Source organism: Sinohyriopsis cumingii, chromosome 16 (assembly GCF_028554795.1).
Source record: "Sinohyriopsis cumingii isolate HCF-2022 chromosome 16, ASM2855479v2, whole genome shotgun sequence".
NCBI lineage: Eukaryota > Metazoa > Mollusca > Bivalvia > Unionida > Unionidae > Sinohyriopsis > Sinohyriopsis cumingii.
In genome coordinates, this window is record NC_142976.1 from 15,951,890 (window position 1) to 15,977,064 (window position 25,175).

At 34.7% G+C, this 25,175-nt stretch overlaps 1 protein-coding gene across 2 annotated transcripts in view; it reads left to right on the forward strand.

Moving 5' to 3' along the window:
- The window catches only part of LOC149779988 (zinc finger protein 423-like), a 92,065-nt gene that overhangs the window by 28,449 nt on the left and 38,441 nt on the right, over positions 1-25,175 (forward strand). For both annotated transcript variants that reach the window (XM_089936713.1, XM_089936714.1), the window contains one exon: positions 21,402-21,541. In XM_089936713.1, the coding sequence (XP_089792839.1) occupies positions 21,402-21,541 (140 nt within the window). The remainder of the gene's footprint in view (positions 1-21,401; positions 21,542-25,175) is intronic.

Genomic DNA, 25,175 nt, shown 5'->3' on the forward strand with positions numbered 1-25,175 from the left:
GTACAATACAGTGTTAAGGGTTATATACTTGTTTATAGTCAGGGAAACATACAATACAGTGTTAAGGGTTATATACTTGTTTATAGTCAGGGAAACGTATAATACAGTGTTAAGGGTTATATACTCGTTTATAGTCAGGGAAACGTACAATGCAGTGTTAAGGGTTATATACTTGTTTATAGCCAGGGAAACATACAATACAGTGTTAAGGGTCATATACTCGTTTATAGTCAGGGAAACGTATAATACAGTGTTAAGGGTTATATACTTGTTTATAGTCAGGGAAACGTACAATACAGTGTTAAGGGTTATATACTTGTTTATAGTCAGGGAAACATACAATACAGTGTTAAGGGTTATATACTTGTTTATAGTCAGGGAAACGTATAATACAGTGTTAAGGGTTATATACTCGTTTATAGTCAGGGAAACATACAATACAGTGTTAAGGGTCATATACTCGTTTATAGTCAGGGAAACGTATAATACAGTGTTAAGGGTTATATACTTGTTTATAGTCAGGGAAACGTACAATACAGTGTTAAGGGTTATATACTTGTTTATAGTCAGGGAAACATACAATACAGTGTTAAGGGTTATATACTTGTTTATAGTCAGGGAAACGTATAATACAGTGTTAAGGGTTATATACTCGTTTATAGTCAGGGAAACATACAATACAGTGTTAAGGGTCATATACTCGTTTATAGTCAGGGAAACGTATAATACAGTGTTAAGGGTTATATACTTGTTTATAGTCAGGGAAACGTATAATACAGTGTTAAGGGTTATATACTCGTTTATAGTCAGGGAAACATACAATACAGTGTTAAGGGTCATATACTCGTTTATAGTCAGGGAAACGTATAATACAGTGTTAAGGGTCATATACTCGTTTATAGTCAGGGAAACGTATAATACAGTGTTAAGGGTCATATACTCGTTTATAGTCAGGGAAATGTACAATGCAGTGTTAAGGGTTAGATACTTATATAAGTCCGGGAGAGACTTGTTTTTTATGGTTTCATTCCATTGTAGGGATCTTAAGGTGACCCTAGTTACTCAGGATATCAGATGATCTGCAGTCTTCATTTTGTCTTTTCAATTTCACTTTTGCCTACAACTTTATTCCACGTGTAATATAAATTCGTTTATCACCTAGTCGGTACACTTTGCCTATAGCGTCTGCAGTTTAATACTTTTGATAATATAAAATGTGAACATATCACTTTATGTGATCCTGATTGTTTCAAATAAGCGCATGAAATTATTGTGCAGTATTCTTTTTACTGATTGGCTGCGATCGTGTGAAAAGTTTTTTAACCCCTCCTTTTGGAATATTTTGTTTTGAATGAACATTTTGGTGGCCATTTTTAAAATCGACTTGCGAAAGCGAAAGGAAGCTGAGGAAACATTATCTCGGCTATCTGAATATGGATATGTTACACCCACAGGAGTTTGTTATATCATGTATAACAATATCATCATAAGAAAAGTGGCGTAAAACTACAAGACAAGAACAGTAATAAAAAGTAAAACTAAGGGTATTGCTCATTTGATAGGTGGGGGAGGGGGCGGTATATCTGTGTAAGATATACCCTACATACAGGCGTGGTTTAAATGTTAACTTACAGAAGTAAATAAACTCACTTCTGTTCACAGAGGAATGTGGACATAAATGGGTCTCCCAACTGACAGAACTTTATCCAACCACAGCAGATTTACGCAGTATATATGGAATGTAAGTCGACTCAAATTAGTTTACATATTCTGTACAGTCTATTGTTCCAAATCAAATACTGCAAATATCCGGTTACAAATGCATTAAAGTAAATATGGGAATTTCTGCACCCAGTAATCATATTTCTCATGAAAATCGCAACAATGTAATGTTTAGATGTGAATGTGACATGTAAGGGTTAACTTGTACTCTAGGCACAATGTTACCGTATCAAACACTGTGGCATCACATCTCATTGATCATTCTGTTTTGAAAAATGATTTGTCGTTATGAAATGTTCTGTTTATTTGGATGGAAGCTTTTTCTTTGATTTATAGTTTGTAAAAAAAGAAAAGTACAATCTACTTTTACTATATCAACTTTGTTTGGGACTATATTGTATGCACAACAAATAAGAGGTGCATCGTCCGGTCAGAATGAACGAAATTATTCATTCTTCTTTCTATCTAAATTATTTCCACTGAAATAAAAACCATGTGATAAAAAGAATCTCAAATGGGTAATGATTTACTATTAAAATTTAGAAACTCGTTGAATACATTCAATATTAAATCATTACCCATTTGAGATCCTCAATATATTTGAACTTCAAAAGATGCATTCTTAAGTGATTTTCTTCCTTTTCCTTTCCGATTTAACAATTATTATAGCGAATTGAAAAGCCAGTTGTTGATAATGTGATGTGAAATCAAATTTAGTTACTAAAATTCGTGTTGCTCATTCGACAATGGTAGGTATATTTATTTCTAGAAGTTATCTAACTTGGCAACTATGTCGCCTGTCGTATACATTTAGGGGACATATAGTGCTACCCATGTACGTCTATCCATCACTGTTCCGTCACGTCAAGTCCCGCAATTTTCGTTCCGCTCAATAACTTTTCAATGATTTCATGGATTGAAATATGTGTTAAACGATGTTAAGCATGAACAATAGAAAGGAAAAGTTATATTTTTTTCCGCTCAGTAATATAAATTTAGTTTGAAGCTTTACATTACAAAAAAACACTAAGCCAAGTTTAATTTTCACCCCTTTCTGGCAAAATTTTACGGAGCTGTCCCCTGTTTGACTTGAAATGTTGTCGTTCAGTTTTATCATATTGTCTGGGCATGCGTGTCATGCAGACTAATGTCTAGTGTTCTTCTGGCTCATGGTTGTTCTTGTAATTAGAAAATATTCGTGATTGTTACCTGATACGTGCACTGAATTTGTATTTTAAAACAGTAGAAGAAGAAAAAGCCAGATTCAGTAGTATCTGGGTGAACTATGCAGCCTATATTATTGCAAGCTTTTCTTTCAAGTCTGATTTTTTCAAACACATTTTTTTCAATACCAAATTATATGTGCAGTTGCTTACAAAAAACGTAAGCATTTCGCGGGATTTGTGCTTGATTTCAATATTTACAATCACTTTTAATGTTCCAAAAAGTATCGTCGCCCAAACATCTCCTGGTTGATGCTTTCTGCAACCAATATTTACATTTCCCACATATGTTCGGTCGAAATCAATGTGCACGATTATAGAAGGAATGGTTGATTTATCGAGTGAGGTGTGTTAAAAGGCATATCAGTAGAAGAAAAACTATTTATTCCACTTGGATATTATTTTTTAAAAACACGTTTTTCATTGGTAGAAGGCCGGAATACTTAATGTTCTAGTGCCTGTTTAACCTATGCACTCAGTTACTGACGCTCGGCTACGTTGCCTAGTAATTTCAGTTAGAATGAGTGATTGATTGACACTTTGTTCCCTATTACAGGCATCAGCCTCGTAATGCAGTATAGTTCACTTGCGTATACATTATCAGCGCCTTCAACAATTGATACTAATTATGTATCATCTTGTGAGTGCATAGTGAATGGGTTCAATTATATATTACTAATTAGCAAAATGTTTGTATTTGTCATATTTCATTGAAATAAATCTAGTGTTACCTGTGGCTCCGAGTGGCCGAGGGGTCTATCCCTGCCATCTCACCTCTGTCTACGTGGGTTCGAGTCTCAGGCTCGGCTAACGTGGGTACGTGAGAAGGCTTGCCAGTAGCTTCTTGTGGGTTGGTGGTTCTTCCCGGGGTTTCCAGGGTTCTTCCTCCACCACTGATATTGTCCGCAATGTATAACCTATCTTATGCTGAAAAATGGCGTTAAACCCTACAACAACACCACCACCACCAACTAATGTTGCCTTGCATGGAATATATATATATATATATATATATATATATATATATAATTTTCTCTTAAATTTGTACAAAGAGAGCATACATAAAGGAAACGAAACTCATTTGAATGAATTCCTATCACATTCTCTAGAGTCTAAAAAGTAAGGACAAAATATCTTTGCTTTTTCCTAACTCTTGATCTTCTTCAATACGAAACATGTGACTCAATGTTCTAAATTTAGCAAAGGATCTTCGTAGGTAATGTAACATTTGTACGTCTTATAGGGTTTTAAGAATAATTATAATGATACTAAAATTCATACCGGGCAAATTCAAATGGTTTCCCAAATGTTATTAAAAATAACATGACGTTTAAAGTGTTGGCACACACACACACACACACACACACACACACGGTCCGTATAGATATAACTCTTGTTTTCTTCAAAGAATTATAAACGAACAATTTTCGAAACATCTTGTGAAATCCAAATTACTCCCAAGCCATATTTGAATAAATAGGTAAATTGTACACTATTTGCTGCATCGTGAGATTTTAGCGTCATAACATTGTTTGGGTATCTATGCTTATACGTATGTCAAAATATACACCAGTATTTTACATATTTAGTACGATATATTAGATACGAAGTCTAAACATTTAGCCAAGAGCCACAAAATACAGGAATATTCATACCCTGTACTTGAACTTCATAGCGTACTACTGCTTTTGCCATAGCATCAGCTATTTTAAATACGTCGCGATATGTAAGGTTTAAAAATAGTTCTCTGGATCGTTGATGGAGAAAATTGTGTTTTTACATTGTAAGATTTGTATGAACTTCCCTCGCCCTCCATTAAAGCGAAGGCTACTCCGCAAATTATCATGTTGGATCGATTCGAGTACTTACGAAAATCAAATGTACAACAAAACCTTCCTCTTGACCTTGTTATATAATTTTTTACCAATGACTACGTCGACTATGATGTCATAGTAATGACGCCTCTCTTTTCATCGCTGTTACTGAATTTACTAATTTCACTATCTTGCAATGGTGAGTGGGTATGTATTTAGTCCTACATCGATAAATAAATATAAAAATAACCATTTTGCAAACTAAATTACATGATAAACGATAGAAGATAGCATTGGACAGTTCTGGCCAGAGTATTATATTTTCATACCAACCCACAAATATAAAAGAAACATTCCTAACGTAATAGCCCAACACACCAAGCCAGATGTGCAGATACAATAACTTTAAAATAAAAGAAATCCATATTCGCTGGCGCAGTAAGGTTTGTCAGTATTATTTTACATTAAACATTAGTCACAAGCGTAGTTGCTGAGCTTTGAGCGCAAGCTTAATCGCAGCGAAACGGCGAAAGCAGAGGAGCGAGTACATACTAATAATATGCAATTTTTATAATCTTACATAATGCCAAAAGGCTACATTTTTATGGAATTCAACAAACTTCGGAGCGGTGACACATCTTACATAATGCCAAAAGGCTACATTTTTATGGAATTAAACAAACTTCGGAGCGGTGACACATCTTACATAATGCCAAAAGGCTACATGTTTATCGAATTCAACAAATTTCGGAGCGGTGACATATCTCACGAGTTTAACATGAAAACAACAATGTCACTATCTAGAGATAATGCCTATTTATTTGGAAGTTTGGACGCAATAAATGTGAATCCAAAGTAATTTGTGTTGAAAAATAACATTTGAGAGAACAAAAGTGCTGATTTTGTTTGAAACATAATAAGGTATGCTTTAATGTTGCAAAGGAAATGGAAGATGTAGAATTACAGATTACTTCCGATGGTGATACGATCAGATCAGCAACAATAACTTTGTAGGATACGTTATGAATAATGAATACATTGTGTATTTGATGTGGTTAAACATACATATTTGTGTTGGGCTAAATTTACATTGCAAATATTCTCAGGAAGTTTAATTTTCGTTTTAAACAACTGACAAGGGGTTATATTTAAGACATTGTCACTACGATCAGGAAAGTCCGGTTGCTTAAACAAATATTGATAAAATGAAAACAAAAGAATGCAATGAATTGGAAGAATGGTTAACTGAACAATATACATACAGAAGCAGATGAGAAAAATATTTCCATACAGAAGCGTTTATATAAGCGACGTGGGTGACCAGCAGGAAGCAGACATTATTGATATGCAAACTTATTTTTTAAAAAGTCAGAAATGGATATAAATGCATTTAAAAGTTATAATATATATATATATATATATATATATATATATATATATATATATATATATATATATATATATATATATATATATATATATATATATATGTGTGTGTGTGTGTGTGTGTGTGTGTGTGTGTGCTCAAATTACTCGTGCACTTAGTAACTTCTTATGAAAGAGGGACATGCTATGTAAATTTCTTTTAGTGAAATCCTTAAAGAGTGAAAACCTGTAAAAATACATTTTAGCATGGTTCAACCTAAATGTTAAATATTTGATGGCAAAGGAAAACATTTACTATTTTGCAACTTATCCACACGAGAAAACACAATATTTGAAGAGTGCCACTTTTCTTGCTCTATAATGCGTGGTTTAAATCAGATCTATAACGTCCGGTTACCAGGTCGTTTACAGACTAAAAGACGTGGAAGAAGATGATAAAGAGAGGATGTTTTACGAGCTAGAGTTATATATATATGGCCTATATGTACGACATATACAAAGTCGAACGTATATTTTTTTTAAAATAACGGATGAACGATACAAAGTGTGTGCAAGTGAAATGGAATGGATATGATTAATCGATTTACTCAGCTGGGAACTGGCTGACATTTGCCATTAAAGTAAACGATGTGGCAAAAGCGCATTTCTCCATCAGAGGTGTAGGAGGCACGATACATTGATATATGTATTTTAAAGAACATAAAAACCTACAACATGATAATGTTAATCATAAAACCAAAAAGCACAAATAAACTTCTTCTTATAACAGTAAATAACAGAATGGTTAGAATGGTACACATGAGAATTGTTTTTATACTGAAAAGTGAAAAATGATACAATGAAACATCGTAAAGATTATTCTAACTACAGCTCAAAACTCTAAAAAACCAAATGCAGTGTTAGAGGCTACAAGCTTGTCTGTGAGATTTGGAACATAAAAGAGGAATCGTGTAACGTGTTTAGGCTCTCATAAACAGTAACAAAAATAAAGTGAAGACAACAAGCTTTGCAAAATTTAACAAATAGTTTATTTCCCTAGAAAAACAAGGTAAAAATGGAAAAACTTACGGTTTTTAGAATCAAATCCAAAAGTAATCCAAAAATAATCCAAGAATTAAAAATTAGAAGTGCTAATAATAAAATGTTCTAATGAATTTGAGTTCGATTTCCGACGAAAATCCCAAATGGAAGGCGATGACGTATACTGTAGCCAGTATTGTACTGACGTGTCAACAGTTCTTTTTTGTGCCACAGGCAATACTATTACTGTGTTTGAATTCCGAATAAAATTTCAATAAATGTCATTGTCCAAGAATTCTGTATGAGAACTTAAATATTCTCAGGGAAAAGAATTATCTTAGAATTCAAATAATTTGAAGAAAAATTAAAATATTAAACTCAGCTGGTCACAACAGAATAAGAAAAAACACCACCTTGACGTCGGAGTGTTTAAAAACCCAACTGAGATTATTTCTCAAGACATCAGTAATAAACCTGACTACTGCGCAATTCCGGTAAAACCAGAATTTCGAAATAGAGGTTATTACATGTAAAAGTCACGTACACCCAGTACAGCCTCCATTCCACCCTAAAATCTCACACCATGAATGAATAAAAAATAAGAAAAAGAAGTTGTTTACTTCAACTGTTACTAATTTTGAATCAAGGTCAAGAGCTAGGGCAGCATAAAGATACAAAGTTCTATTATTAGGTTTTTACGAAAAAACATGTAAAACTAATTTCTGGAAAATGTCAGATTCCAGTAAACAAAATTACATTACTATAACATGTAATGAAATAAAAAAAAATTAAAACTAAGAAACAAACAATTAAATCAAATATAAATTAAATCAAATATACATAAGAATCGAATATAACATTGATGTTGATATGGTTATTTAAACTTCTCTCAAATCTTTTTTTGAAAATATATAGAATTACAGAAGTTATGCATTCTTCCTTGATTCATTGTTACCACGTACGAACTTAGTATATCGTTATAACAACCTGTTGCAAAACATTACTACAAAATTAAACAAAATCAGTTTGCTGTGGATAGTTGTTATCGAGTATGGATGAAATAAAATTCAGCGCATTACAGTGTATGTTTCTACAGTATCAGACTTTTAAAATGTTATTGGCGCTATTAATCTTAAGTTAGCAAGGTTACGACTGACATGAAATCATTATAAGCTGATTTCAAGAAAACACGGGAAATTCAAAAGTGAGATTCAACTATGCTTTGGGTAGGGATGGTATTTTTGTATTGCCGAGTGACATTTGTTTATGAAAATAGGCAGTATCATTGGATACAACAACAATTTAAAGAAATGCTATTCCAAAAACTGATGGACACTTTGTGACAGTACTTCACGAAATTGTATGGGACACGAAACAAGACAAAGTGAGCAGAACGTATGTAGGATAAATGTTTATGACGATGTTATTCCTACCGTCAAACTTGCACATGACAATTTAGAAAGTTCCGAAGCAATATTGATCGTGAAATAAACAATCAATCATCTGTCTTGATTTCTTTGGTTGCAGCAGTTGTCATAGTTTTCTGTTTGAAATGGGTTATGAATTGGTCCTCTGTGACGAGTGTTTGATCGTGCTATGCACGTGAAGTTTTCACAGTCCTCTTTGATGTCTTGTTTACGCCCCAGACCAAAATACAAAAACACAACCAAATTAATCATAAAACAATTAAATTAACATATTGAGCTAGGGACGAAATAACCTTTCTAGATGTTTTGAAACCCTGGCTTGATAAACTATTTCCCGACAATGCTGCTGCCATTTTGGTTCACACAAACCAATAATTACAAAAACAAAAATTTATTAAACCATTAGTAATTTTGCCAGCGATAGAATCAGTTTAGCCTCCTCATGAAGCACTATTGCTCCCTACCATTAGTAATTTTGCCAGCGATAGAATCAGTTTAGCCTCCTCATGAAGCACTATTGCTCCCTACCATTAGTAATTTTGCCAGCGATAGAATCAGTTTAGCCTCCTCATGAAGCACTATTGCTCCCTACCATATCGTTTACAAAATGGTTTGAGCCACATTTGATATTGTTATTACTATTGCAGTGGCTATTGTAGCTATTATCACGTCCTTTCTTTAATATAGCTGTTTTAGTCTTTCATCAAATCTTCATTGTTTATGGTTATTCGAATTGCTTATTTCAAGAATTTCTCAAAATTTCCTTCCCATTAGTGGTAAATGTGCAGCTAATTTGGAGTTTTACTTTCAACACTTCCAAGATGTTCATGCGATATGGCATTTGGATTGCATATGTTTCCATTCCATTCCGTTTTCTCCTAACAATTCAGTCTGCTTTTATATATATATATATATATATATATATATATATATATATATATATATATATATATATATATATATATATATTTCAACATCTGATTTCATAATTTCTGTTTTCGATTTGACAGTATTTACCTGATCCCTTCATTATATTTCCTCTTGTAGTATGAACAATATTTTCACTACAGGTGAAGCTTTCCACTTTGAAGTATTTCCTGGTAATCATCTATTGAATATTTTTCTTCTCCACCTGTTCATCAAACGTCTCATTCTGTGTGTTGCTAAAATCTCTATTTCCTTGACATTTAACTCTTTCTTGAATCAGATCTTGTGGCTTTTGTTTCTTTTGATCTAGATGCTTGAAGTTTACAGCCACCATTTTTAGTAATTTAGACATCAACAATTTACCCGACTGCCCCATATATAATATAATTTATACATTTCATCTCTGTATTAATTTGCAACATATTTAAAGAAAATTACTTATACATTTTAATCATAATTTCTGACGTAATTTACGTACTTTTTGTCTTATATCTTGATGTTTTGTATCGAATAGCTTTTGACCTTGATCAGCAACACGTGCTTGGCTTTGTTTTTCAAAACTGATTTAAAGTATGGTCGATTGCAGGTTCAGTACCAATAATGTCATAGTCATCATCATCTACAGAGAAATGATTCTCAAATTCGTTCGTTTCCAAATGCGTTGAAGAATGTGCTTTAACATACCTTTGTAAACAAAGACAAATGTTCCGAAGGACCTCGTTTAACGCATTATTTTTATTAGTGATAAATGGACAAAGAAAGCAGGTACAAATTGGGTGTTGAAATATTGCAGTGAAAATGCACGTCGACTGTGGTGACAAAAATTAACAAATACATTAGTATCGGAAACTGAAGAGTACAAGCGGGAATTGAATGTAGATATTGCAAATGGAACACGTACAGAAAAAAATGAGAGAATTAAGTATAAAAAAGTTGGAAAGGATGGATTGGAACAAAGCACAAAATACGTATAAAATCTATGATATTGCTAGAACTGGTACGATTTCTAGAAGGTCGTCAGATGATGGTGTCATGAATGCATTGACACCACTTTATTTCAGTCGGAAATCATAGCTTACATAATAAACATGGCATGAGACTTTTATCAGTTAATTAACTGGAACGTTGTGATTTAAGTTGGGGTTGCCTCTACCTCCATCGGGTACTTTGCTTGATATCATTCAAGCATTTCGATTTTGATAATGCAGCAGAAAATAAGGAATCTGGAAATCCTGAAAAATAAGATTAATGAAAAAAATGATTACTGGCTGCTTCATTGTTAAGGCATTTTTACCTTTAACCATACTTGTTAATAATAGCCGCCATTACATGAATAGCGACTTACCATGCAATACAGTCTTATAGGGAAAAATACTGTTCAAAATCACCGCATTGATGACGTTAGACATATTGAATGACTCGCCTTTCTCTTGTTCTCTCCAATCTCTTTCTGAATATGCATTACATCATTCTTTATATGTTTTCGCTGGCTATCGTACATCCCGTGTTTGACCAATGAAAACTATTTCTTTGTTCTTTGGGGTCAGACAAATCAAATTATGAATCTGTATCGAAAAGATCAATGTAAGGGTCATCAGATGACATCTTCACCGCTACCATCAGTAATGTAAGGGTCATCTTCACCGATGCCATCTGTAATGTAAGGGTCATCTTCACCGATACCATCAGTAATGTAAGGGTCATCTTCACCAATACCATCAGTAATGTAAGGGTCATCTTCACCGATATCATCAGTAATGTAAGGGTCATCTTCACCGATACCATCAGCAATGTAAGGGTCATCTTCACCGATACCATCAGTAATGTAAGGGTCATCTTCACTGATACCATCAGTACTTGTAAAATTTAGCCATCAACGTTAGACATCCATAAGAGAAAGAGATATATTAAATTAATTTAAATTAGCCTTTTAAGATTTGTACATGTTGCATTATGACTTACAACTGACATTTTTCCGTTTAGAATTATACTGACATTCAAAATTTTCACGCAGTCATGCAGAAATGAACAAAAAATAACAAACAGCAAAGTAAAATCAACAGCAGCAGAAAAATCCACAAACAAACAAATACCCCAAAACAAAAACAAAATAAATTTATTTTAGCAAACAAAGAATCTGAAAAACCTGCTAGACATGAGACAAATATCCAGCTACAGTTGAACTTGACTGATAAAATTATATATGTTCAAAGAAATTTAAAAAGCGAAAACTGAAATGATCAACAATTAAAATGCAAATATGACAAGATTAAGATTATACCGAATGGGTTGGTACTGTCGACGTGGTATAAGGTATACGGTAGCAATGACAAATGACAACAAGATGAAACTAATGAGAAAATATTTGAAACAAAGTGCTACATTCGGAACAGTTGTATTCAGAATTGAACCAGACAAATAAAGTCTCGCATTAAATGGTAGAACTGATACAGTTAAAAACGTAATAAATGAAAATACAGATACATTCAAAACCGAATTTAACATGGAAATGAGCATGAAATATCTTGGCTGGTAGATTAGATTAATTAAGATAGTAAATCGATAGTAACAAAAACAGCTTGAGGAGAAACTAAACTAATGTCGGGATGTACGTTGCTTTACATTCTTGGCGTTGTGCCAAGTCAGGAGTACCGATAATATATTGATTTCAGTGTTAATTTACACGATACAGTTTTAATTGCTCAAGACACACCAACACCTCGCAGGGCTTCTTTCAAACAAACAAAAACAAAAAAACAACGTGGTTCTTAGATGTTGGTAATTTATAAATTACAGATACATTGGTATTATATATGGATTTAATTGATAATATATACGGATTTAACTATCTTCCGTCATATTTTGCCAACTAAAAGCTTCACAAAATATATTCAGTAGAGCAGTGTCATTCAGTCGAAAAGATCCGATTTATGTTTTTTTCAATTTTATCTTGAACAGGTACGTGTGTGTGTGTGTGTGTGTGTGTGTGATTTGGATTTTTTTAACGTAGCTTTAACAATTTTTCAGTCATATCGCTACGATGTCTGCAGTGTGGCAGTTTATAGTGATGTCTAGCACTGGGGCATCATGCCGCAGGCAAATAAAATGATGTTCCACCCAGTCACATTATCCTGACACCAGGCCGACATCTAACACTAACCTCTTAATGCTGAGCGCCAAGCGAGGCAGATGTTAGTACCATTTTTATAAGTCTTTGTATTTCTCGGCCGGGGATCGAACCCACGACCTACAGCATTTGAGGCGGACACTCTAACCACTTGGCCACTGGAGCGGTGAACAGGTAAGGTTTTTCCGTTTTAATTTATTTATTTTACATCGGATTTTTGGCAGACTACTAAAGTGTTGTTCACTGATTTGGTCTTATGAAAAGAAATTGATCTTTGTAGTGTAAAAGAATCATGTACATACTGTCTTGAAGAGGACATTATCTTAATATTTTTACTGAAGCACAAAGAAAGGGCTGGTAAATCAGGATGTACAATACAAGATGACAGCAGTGACAACATTTGTTAGCTTAAAAGAATGGTGTGCACGGAAGGCGAAGCTTTATTGTTCTTTTACCCCAGAAATAAATAATAGGAAGATTAATTACTGGACGAGCAAACTGTATCGGAATAACATATGCAGGAAGCAACCATTTGTTTAATTTATTCGATACAGAAAGAATTAGAAATGATGAGGTCGTTGAAACATTGCAGAGATTAATGAAGAGCTCAGTGAAAACGGCAAAACACTCGACTACTTCAAAGAAAGATTGAGAGAACGAAGTTTGTGACTCGGTACTTTAACAACATGGATGATGCTTTTGATAGTTGTACATCTGTGCTCAGTACCGCACACACGCTTTTTGTGCACGATTCGAACACATTTATTCACTCAGAAAACAAGGCAAAACAATTTTAAAAATGCAGGACTGCTGAAACCTAATGGTATATACCAACCTTATGGTTAAGAGGTCAACTACATATTTGATGCACTTGTGATGGGTGTTAGAGTGCATTTTGCTCACATGATCTTGTCGCATAATAGTACTACAGTTACGACAACGTTCGACAAACACATACCTCACTGGCAGAATAAAATTCGTCATTCCATCACATCAGAGTATTGCTTTGCTTTACGCAACATAGAACCGGAGAAAACCTAACATATATCAATTCCAAAGCTCAGCCTATACATCTGGATAGTGTCATACGATGGTAAAAGGAGATGCTAGTAGATTATTAGTAAATAGCTTATGTGAAATGTTTGTGAAATGCATTACCAGACCTTCTTAGAAATTATGATCTCTTCTGCAGAATTACTAGAACATGACGTGATACATACAAAATATGTGATTGTGATACATCATATAAAATTAGTTTAATTTGGTGGCAGAACAACACAAGTATTTTATTAATTAACCATACACAGTAGATGATCAGGTAAGTCTTTCGCCGACGCAGATTCGGTAAGATGTTCAAAAACAGATGCTTATTAAACGATGTTGATAAAAACATTCGACGACATTTCAATGACCAATGAAATACATGCACTTTGTATCTCTAATGTTATCATGCAACGTTATAATGTTTAAAAAAGTTGAAAAAATCATTCTGTTTCAATAGCCTGAAACTGCTGCGTACGTTGATGTTAGTGTTTTCTCGTCATCTAGTCATTGTGACGTCAGTGAAGTTAGTATAATGTAATAACAATCATCGGCTTGATGGAAGTTCATTTATTTGTTGACCTGGCATCACTAACAGCAAAGTAATCAATATTTTTAGGCACGAAAAAGGAATGATGTCTTCACTTCTTTGATTGAAAACTGTGAGTAAGTACATTAAAACTTATGAGTGCATTTAGAAATTGTGGTGTGTGTGTTTGTGTTGTTTTTTTTTCCAGTGCATACATTTCATTATGAGGCACTTTTCTTTGTATATAGCCGGATGATCGACCTCTAAACTCTTACCAACTGGATAAGTATAACTGCCATTACTTCCAAGTCGCATTCAGAGAGCCGAAGTTATATTCGACTGGCGTCGGAAAGAGATGACAGATCATGTTCCTCACAGCTCAGACTCTTTCAGAATATTCCGTTGCCGTAAGGTTGTTTTGACCCCTGGGTCATCTAAACATTGGTCCATCACCTCTGCACATTAGTACGCGAGCATATTGAAATGAATCCTACATCTCTAATCACTGATTGAAATATAATCAAACGTAACGATATCGGCTATAATTTTGCCGTTATAGATATCATGTGCCGTCCGCTGGGCACTGCTTTGTAAAGTGATCATCCCTGTGTAAGATCTCTACAAGTAAAGAATTCCTGACATTGTCCTCCCACGACTTAGGTAAAATCTTCACATTCTGCAATGCATAAAATGCAATATAAATCGAATGTGGCGCAGTCATCATACAGTTGGTGACGCAATTATCAGTGTCATTTTACGACCAAGTTATATTGTTGTGGCAATGTTTTTATCCTTTCAAAATAGACCACATTATTTTATGATTGCCGGTGAAGTTTTGGATTTTTGAAATAAAATAATTTTGATGATTCATTTTACTGGAATGCTAGATCTATTTTCCACTGCCGCGTCGATGACCTTATGGCCAAGAAATAGGAGCTAAATTGCTTGATCTAGTGATAAGTATGACTGACTCGCATGCAAACGAACCGATTCCAAGGCCCTCAATGTGCACATACTTTGTTTTTTCTTCATTTTATTTTTATGTGTTGTTTTACCTTGAATTGGAATGAAGAATTTTGTTTTTACGGACATTTTCTGTGGAAATTTACACAAAACACAGCAGAACATAAACAATAAACCGCTGACATTATCACGCTGGATACAGTACGAAACCAGCTACATCGATCCTTTATATACACAGTGCTAGCCAATACCATTGGGCGTAAAATAAAAAGAAAATGTGCTTCCTGCGAGAAAATAACGGCGTGAAAAACTTAAATATTTTAATGAAAAATATGTTTTCATTTGTTTCAAGCAAAGATCCTCTCTGTGAGGAGTATTGTGTCCAGCCTCATGAAGCTATCGTAATAGGAATGTGCTCGGCCTTTTCCGTCGCGTGTTAGAATAAGACATTGGATGGAAATAGAAGGCATCATAATTGTGTCACTGGTTGTTATTACGCGTCATCGCGGAAAGTAGCGTAAGGAATAATCTGAGGGTACTGAAACAGAAAAACTTTATTTTTGTCATTCCCTGATTGAAGGAATAACTTTAAAGTGTATTTCATTGACGGTTAAAATATGGTTGAATTTTTTTCTTCTCAATACTAATCTTGCAAAACTTCATTTCCAAATGAGTTTTTGCTCAGAAGATGAATGGTTACTAATGACAGTACCTGCATGGCTGGCTAATGGCTTAGCATTTCTATGTCTGTTTTCGTTACTTTTTTTCGAATTTAGAGTAAACTTGTGTAAAAATAATTGCAGCCACTTCTGCACGAAAGTTATTTCAACTTTCTGGCAGTGGTACTTAGAGAACGGGAGTGCTACCTAGGTGGCAGTTTAAATCTTGCACTGTGGGGATCTATTCTTCGCGTTTCTAGCCAGATATTAGACACCCCCAAAGCACACCAATTTCGAAAGTATTACTACGATTACGTCCAAATCCAATTGAGAGTGGAAGTGTATCGACTATCACTGAAAAGTGAAGATGTTCCAGATGGACGCAGGTGGTCGCATTCGGACCACCTCTGCTATTTTACGAGACTGAAATTTATATTCAGTATATGTCGCGCAGTAATTTAGAGAAAATGATATATTTTATTCGCCGGAAATTCGCGAAAAAGAAACTGCAATCTATTTGCACCACCTTGGCTATTTGTACGACTGGATTGGTCGTTAGATTAACCGAAATAGTTCAATGCAATCACAAATTTTCGGTCAATTTTCGTTTCATAAATAGCCGAGGCGGTCCGAATAGCAGCTATCCACATTAATTCTAGGTGTGATTGACCTCGAAGTTGCGAAGGGGGCGATTCTACTCGCCATTTCCTTTCCTTGAAGTCGTGACCTAAAAAAATTGTTTTGTTGTGACTCATTTCGAATCTACTTTTAAAGGGTTCTTAGACCTTCGGCTTCAGGTGCTAGAAGTACAACTCGACGTCTATAATGTATACAACTCCTCAAGCAATGTTCTGTTGGACGCTTCGTGCAAGTCAAATGTTGATCTTAATGTCTGTCCCAGGTATGCACACACATCAGTTGGACGTCACCATTTTAATAAAGGTCGGTACAAAGCATCATTCGAGTTTGTGTTTAATTCTTGTTTTTAACATGCCGATTATAGGTTGATTATGTGTTATAATAAAAGGTGCATGTAATTGAAATGCCTACGTTCAGATTTTAAACAAAATGTTGAAATGAGAGGGACATAAAAATAGGGATCTAAATTTCAAATACATGTGTATATTTTAGCTTGTGGCATCAGAATGCGGACATTTTCGAAAGCTCATAGCTTCACTTTGCATTACGCAGAAAACACTGTACTCTTAAAAAACGTAAAGTGTCTGGTAACTTTTTCTTCGAGTTTAGTTTGGTTTGGTTGCAGCGTATTTACCTTTTTATTTTGTCCTATGGTGTAGCTTTACTTTTATTTGGAAAGCTTTGTCTTCTTAGGGATTTTGGCAAGCATTTTGTCTCTACCAAGTTTGCTACTTAGCTTGTGCTCGGCATTGTAGTCTGAATTGTGCTGATGTGTCATTACAAGCTATACATACATACATACATACATGCATACCATTTATACTTGCTTATAATACGAGTCAAACTGCAAACAACAGACCATGATCTACCGTCGCATAATAAGCATGCAGATCAGGATATATGTTGTTTGTTCTACTGATTACTCCTAAAAAATTACACGGACCCTATTGCGCAGGCAGAGCTGGGTCTGTATAGAGTGCAGCTGGAGTCGACTTATAAGCGAGCACAAAACAGTACATACATTCATGCATCTATACATACATACGTGCGTGCGTGCGTACGTGCATGCGTGCGTGCGTACGTACTTACGTACGTACGTACATACATACATACATATATACATACATACATACATACATACATACATACATACATACATACGTACATACATAGAGAGAATGTTTCAACGCATCAAAAATGCTCATTTAAACGAATAACAAAACGTTTATTTAGATATTTCTTTAAGTGCGACGTTATACCTTTAATCGATCAGTATGAAAGCAATTTATGTTCCTAATTCACAGATGTAAGAAAATTACCTTTTTTGCGGGAAAAGGTACCTTTTTTCCATAAATGTTCCAAGGTATTTTGTTTTTAAATTATTTGTAGATATGAAATCCTCCGACGTTAACTGGAAATTTTACCAATGCAACTCATTGTTTCCATGCAACTAATTCCTCCACGTTGGAACACTTTAAGTGTATGATTTTCTTTTAATTGAAGCTGCACATTTTAATTCCAAATCACTTTTGCTAAAGCTCATGATAAAAAAGAGGACTGAATCTTTTCTATCAGATATTTAACTCTTGCCAAGCTAGGCTCGAATCTTTTATAATTTGCGGTTATAAATCGCAATAATTGTTTTCTTGGAAAAATAAAGATTAAAAAGAAATAAGATGAATAGAAAGTGTGAAATAAAAATGACGATAGTGGTGATGATGACCAAAACTACCTTATTATTATCATCATCATCATCATCATCATCATCATCATTATTATTATTATTATTATTATTATTATTATTATTATTATTGTTGTTGTTGATTTTACTGTTGCTGCTACTGTGATTATTTAGAAAACATAATTAAAATTCATTAAAATTATAAGACTTACAGCAAAAAACAAGATATTTTGCAAGAGAAGATTGCTGATGAAGCCGTCAATAGACGAAAAGCAGCGATGCCATAAATAGTCATTTATATAACTTGTGGTAAATTGTGTCAGCTGTATAGTTAGTTATATGTTTACGTTTGTATTTAAGTCATGTAAATGTTTACGTGTGTATTTAAGTTATGTACATGTTTACGTGTGTATTTAAGTCATGTAAATGTTTACGTGTGTATTTAAGTCGTGTAAATGTTTACGTGTGTATTTAAGTCGTGTAAATGTCTACGTGTGTATTTAAGTCATATAAATGTTTACGTGTGTATTTAAGTCATGTAAATGTTTACGTGTGTATTTAAGTCATGTAAATGTTTACGTGTGTATTTAAGTCGTGTATATGTTTACGTGTGTATTTAAGTCATGTAAATGTTTACGTGTGTATTTAAGTCATTTAAATGTTTACGTATGTATTTAAGTCATGTATATGTTTCCGTGTGTATTTAAGTCGTGTAAATGTTTACGTATGTATTTAAGTCATGTAAATATTTACGTGTGTATTTAAGTCATGTAAATGTTTACGTGTGTATTTAAGTCATGTAAATGTTTACGTGTGTATTTAAGTCATGTATATGTTTACGTGTGTATTTAAGTCATGTAAATGTTTACGTGTGTATTTAAGTCGTGTAAATGTTTACATGTGTATTTAAGTCATGTATATGTTTCCGTGTGTATTTAAGTCGTGTAAATGTTTACGTGTGTATTTAAGTCATGTAAAGATTATTGTGCAGCTTGTATTCTATAGAAGACAAGTGGTTGCCAGAAAGACCTACTTGAACACAAATTCGCCATGTTTTGTAAATGCAATTCTGCCAAGTTTGAATAAATCTGCTCACGTGTTGTTTTTTTAAGACGTCAGAAGTAAGGCTTCATATGGTTACCATGGAAATTAACTTAGAAATTACCAGTTAGAGAAAAGTCTTTTATGTAAATTGTCTATTAAAATCTGGAGAGGCACAGCCTTGGCACTTGATCAGTTCGATAACACCACGGCTTATATTCCGCGTGCGACGGTTATGGATGTCGTGAATATTGATTTCCCAAAATATAAAAACCTATATAAGATATTTTGACACTGTTATCATTCTATGATGAGCCTGTAACAATGTCCATGTTAACGCTGATTTCCCTTTCATGATTTAAAGTCTCTTAAAAACTCACGAAAAATGTGAAGATAAATGGTTCTGAAAACAAAGAAAGAAAGAATTCTATCTTGCTTTAAAAATGTATTTATATTAACTCTGCGCTCTCTATAATACTAAGAAAAATCAGGAAAACTGCACCTCCATATCTGGCTAAAATGGACCCCCCCCCCCCAGTTTTGCAGTGTTCATAAGGGACGATCAAGTAATGGGTGTGAGGGTTGACGGATACCTGGTTTTTTGGTTGTTTTTTTTTTTTGAAAATAAAAAAAATGTCCGGCTCTTAATTAGCTCGAAGAAATTGTCTTGCTCTAATTGTTAGAAAATAAAACCCCAATCATGTCCATTATAATAGTTGAAAGAAAATTTTAAATACTCTTAAGGTAAAAGAAGCAAAAACAACAAAAATCTCCCGGCGTGAAAGAATATTCCAGCTCCCCCACCCCGAAAATTATTTCGTCGGTCCCACTATTTGTAATTGGGACCGTTTCTGTATATACCATGCGGAAAAGTTCCATCCAACTAACTCAACCTGTTTATTACAACTGGGCTCTATCAACACACAAACTCTCTCTCTCTCTCTCTCTCTCTCTCTCTCTCTCTCTCTCTCACGGCCGGGCTGAGACTCGAACCCTAGCAAACAAGACGTCAGAGGTCAGTGATCGGTAAAGGCGAGCCCCCTATTCGGTTCGGCCACCCGGCGCACTACACGGATGGGAACAGCTGATAATAGTTCATCGTTCCATACACGTACACAGATGGGAACAACTACTAATGGTTAATCGTTAATCGTTCCATACATATACACAGATGGGAAAAACTAATAATGGTTGATTATTCCATCCGTGTATACAGATGGGAAAAGCTACTAATGGTTGATTGTTCCATACATCTACACAGATTGGAAAAGTTACTAACGTTTGATCGTTCCATACATGTACACCGACTGGAAAAGCTGCTAACGGTTCATCGTTCCATACATGTACACATATTGGGAAAGCTACTAATGGTTGATTGTTCCGTTCATGAAGAGAGAAGGGAAAATCTACTAATGGTTGATTGTTCCATTCATGAAGAGAGAAGGGAAAATCTACTAATGGTTTGATCGGTCTTCGGCACATTGCCCGATAAGAGCAAACACTTCTTCCCAAACATTTTCCCTCGACTATTCCATATGAATAAAATGTGATCTATCCACACACAGAGAGAGAGAGAGAGAGAGAGAGAGAGAGAGAGGCCAATCTTCACAATAGATATGTCTCCTACAGCCCATTGATGGTTTGGATATTCTCAACCCCATTACATGACTGCCATTATTGTTTGTTTGATTTCATGTGAGAAAAGAAGATAAAACAGATATCATTTAATAGCCAGTCTTTGCGTAACCGAAATTGGCAATATTTTATAAAGCCGTAGATAAAAGTATTAAATATTTTGATATTTCATTAGCTTGGACAGCATGTCTTCAGCGCAGAAACTTATCTTCAATACATTAGTTTATGATATATTTCAATATTGTTCCAACGAAATGTATTGTTATATTTTTACTTGCACAAAGTATATGCAACAGTTGACTAAAATACTACATAATGAAAAATTGCGGATCCTATAAAGGTAGCAGTTATACTATTAGCCTATGGTTATAGTGTACGTTTTGCTAGATATGAAAATTACATCAACAGCTGTCGGGAAATACTCTGGGGGCTAATAGATTCAATTCGACTTGTGAATCTACCGATAAAAGACAAAGTGAGGAACGAACAACGCTTCCATTAATTATTCAACTCTCGGCAGAATAGTTAAATAGAAAGAGTGAAAGACTTATCAATCTTTGTCTTCAGGTACATGAGGACCTTCTACCATTCAAATGCAACTTCTGCAGCCGACTTTTTCGACACAAGCGGAGCCGGGACCGTCACGTCAAGCTACACACTGGCGACAAGAAATATAAGTGTACACAATGCGACTCAGCGTTCGCCAGGTATGTGAGCCTTGGTTTATTACAAATAAGATATGTTTTTATACTTGCTAATCCCAAAACCTTATTTCAACTATCTTTAACCCGCTTCAAGTTATCGCATATTGCTGTTTCAAGCTCTTCAAACAACGAACCTGAAAGTCTGTCATGGAACTGATTAAACTATGTTTGTATAAGGTTTTGTGTTGAAGTGCTCGTAAAGGACTTACTTTTAGTGTAAGGTTTTGTGTTGGACTTCTCGTAAAGGGCTTACTTTTAGTGTAAGGTTTTGTGTTGAACTGCTCGTAAAGGACTTACTTTTAGTGTAAGGTTTTGTGTTGAACTGCTCGTAAAGGACTTACTTTTAGTGTAAAGTTTTGTGTTGAACTGCTCGTAAAGGACTTACTTTTAGTGTAAGGTTTTGTGTTGAACTGCTCGTAAAGGACTTACTTTTAGTGTAAGGTTTTGTGTTGAACTGCTCGTAAGGACTTACTTTTAGTGTAAGGTTTTGTGTTAAACTGTTCGTAAAGGACTTTTAGTGTAAGGTTATGTGTTGAACAAATCGTAAAGTATTTACTTTTAGTGTAAAGTTTTGTGTTAAACTGCTCGTAAAGGACTTTTGACGCGATTTGTTAAATCTCAAAGCCTGTTGAGGAGCCACGTCGAATACCAAAAACTACGTTTTTCCTTCTCGGTCTTAAGCTTGTTTACATTTCTGTAGCATCTTTTTTTGCAGTTGTTTTTTATTATCTTCTCTTATTCAAGAGATTGCAAATGGAAACAATATCATAGGGTATATTAAATATTGGCAGTAAAGTCAATATATAGCCAGCATTACAGAATACGTCACTATCAGCTGCGAATATACGATCCAGCAGTAGAAATTAATTTATCTTTTGTTTGTTTTATTTTCACAATCATATAAATAAGACAGATACGTATGGTAACGGTAATTGATTTGGGTAGAAACAGTATATGTAAGGTTTTACCTTCTAAAGAAATAGTGCATGCGAAGTGTTGTCAGCTACATACATATTGCATGGGAAGTTTTACCGACTACAGAAATGATGCGTGGGAAGACTTACCAGTTACACAAATATTAGCTAAAATTAATTTTCCGCAGCATTTGATTTAATATATATACGAAAGTAAGGTGAGATTCACTTATGGATGCATAGATGTATTAAATGGGACTTGTATAGAGTAACTTTTGATTGATTGCTTTATGCCATTTACCAGACTCTATGCTCTGTAATACGTTTACAAGAATCAGCGTTTCATTCTTACAAGCTCTAACGCTACGTAGTCGTGATTATTAATTTATATCGGGAACATAGTCGTGAATTTTAATTTGCATCGGGAACCTTACGTATTCTTCCCTTTTTAGACCAATTAAACTCTCAGTTAAGTTTTATTTTTACTTGGTCCTCAAATTATCAGTGCAGTTTATGCCAGGCAAAATAATAATTTTGCATTTAAGAAAGGTTTTTCAAAATCAATGCGTACAGTTGCCGGCGTTTGGAAGAAGGCAACGGCTTTTGAGATTGCGTATTGCTCGTAGACTGACTGTTTTGTGCAAAGAGATATGATATAAGTTTGAAAATTTAGACATCGCTTGGGAAATTTCTTCAATTCCATAATTGATGATAATGACAAGGTATCTACCTTGAGAAATTATAAAATAGAGATGATTGGAATACTCTGATTTCAGCCTGCCCACGTCCTTCGTGAATGCGTTACCTAATAGCTCTCACGAGGAATCCGGAGACATTTACGTAGCCATATTTGCTCCTTCGTTATCGTGGCACGATACTTCAAGGGAGGCGAGTAATTGGGAGCACGTTGCAGATTTGATTTCCCCAGTGGTCGTGCAGATTTTAATGGCTCCCTCGGGCAACACGAGAATGCGATCATAATGTGTGAGTTAGGCTTGCAGATAAAATAACAACAGAACGAGTGTTGCCACGGTTTTAATGGTCAAATATTTCATTTTGTTAAAGCTTAGAATTTCGCAATAGCTTCAAGAATTGCGTAGCTTGGGGAATACAATCTTCCAGATATGTCTCAACTTTGATGTATCCTTGTGCGCATGAACAAGATAAATCGAGAAATAGCAGTATCGAAGGATCTATTGAGGATTCGTAATCGTTTTCCATGCATATCAACGGATATTTGAGAGATTATCTGGGCTCTAAATATTGTCTAAATCTACATTTTGTGTGTAAATTTGAACATTAATAAAGATCGGTGATTCGTGCGAGTCTTATAGATGCATTTTGGATATTGCACTTTTATCGAAATTTCAAGCATGTTAGTAACAATACTAAATCATTGAAAAAGCAACATTTCTTTTCGCATGAGTTCTAATGTATCTGACTTGTGACCTCTAATAGGAGACCGCCTTCTCGGAAAATTAAACTGCCCCCCTCCCCTCCACTTTAGGTGCATACTGTGAATTCCATTATTCGTGGAATACAAATTTTCGTGGAAGCCGTTACGAGCTTTAAATTAAAGTATCGGACGGAGGTTGTAATATTTCTGTAATACGCATGTCAGAAAGTTTCAGTAACAAACAAAGTATGATTTTTGTGTGTAAAACTATGATTAATAATGCTTACGAAGATTTAACATTGTCTTGCCCAAGGCATTGGTAACGGTGAACATGATGTAGTTAAAATTTAGCCCTGTCTTGCCCAAGGCATTGGTAACGGTGAACATGATGTAGTTAAAATTTAGCCCTGTCTTGACCAGGGTATTGGTAACGGTGAACATGATGTAGTTAAAATTTAGCCCTGTCTTGCCCAAGGCATTGGTAACGGTGAACATGATGTAGTTAAAATTTAGCCCTGTCTTGACCAGGGTATTGGTAACGGTGAACATGATGTAGTTAAAATTTAGCCCTGTCTTGCCCAAGGCATTGGTAACGGTGAACATGATGTAGTTAAAATTTAGCCCTGTCTTGCCCAAGACATTGGTAACGGTGAACATGATGTAGTTAATATTTAGCCCTGTCTTGCCCAAGGCATTGGTAACGGTGAACATGATGTAGTTAAAATTTAGCCCTGTCTTGCCCAAGGTATTGGTAACGGTGAACATGATGTAGTTAAAATTTAGCCCTGTCTTGACCAGGGTATTGGTAACGGTGAACATGATGTAGTTAAAATTTAGCCCGTCTTGCCCAAGGCATTGGTAACGGTGAACATGATGTAGTTAAAATTTAGCCCTGTCTTGCCCAAGGCATTGGTAACGGTGAACATGATGTAGTTAAAATTTAGCCCTGTCTTGACCAGGGTATTGTAAAAGCTGAAATTGTGTAGTTAAGATTTAACACTGTCTAATAGAACGCACTGATACCAGTGAGGATTGCGTAGTTAATATTTAACATTGCCTTGTATAGGACATTAGTAACACTGAAAATGGTGTAGTTAAAATTTAACCTTGTTTTGTCAAGGGCATTCGTTGAATTGAAAATGGTGTGGTTAAGATTTATCCTTGTCTTGTCAAGGGCAATATTAGCAGTGGGCATGGTGTAGTTACAATTTAACCTAGTCCTGTCAAGGGCATTAGTAACATTTGACAAAATTTAGTACAGATTTAACATAGTCCTGTCAAGGGCATTAATAACATTTGACAAAATTTAGTACAGATTTAACATTGT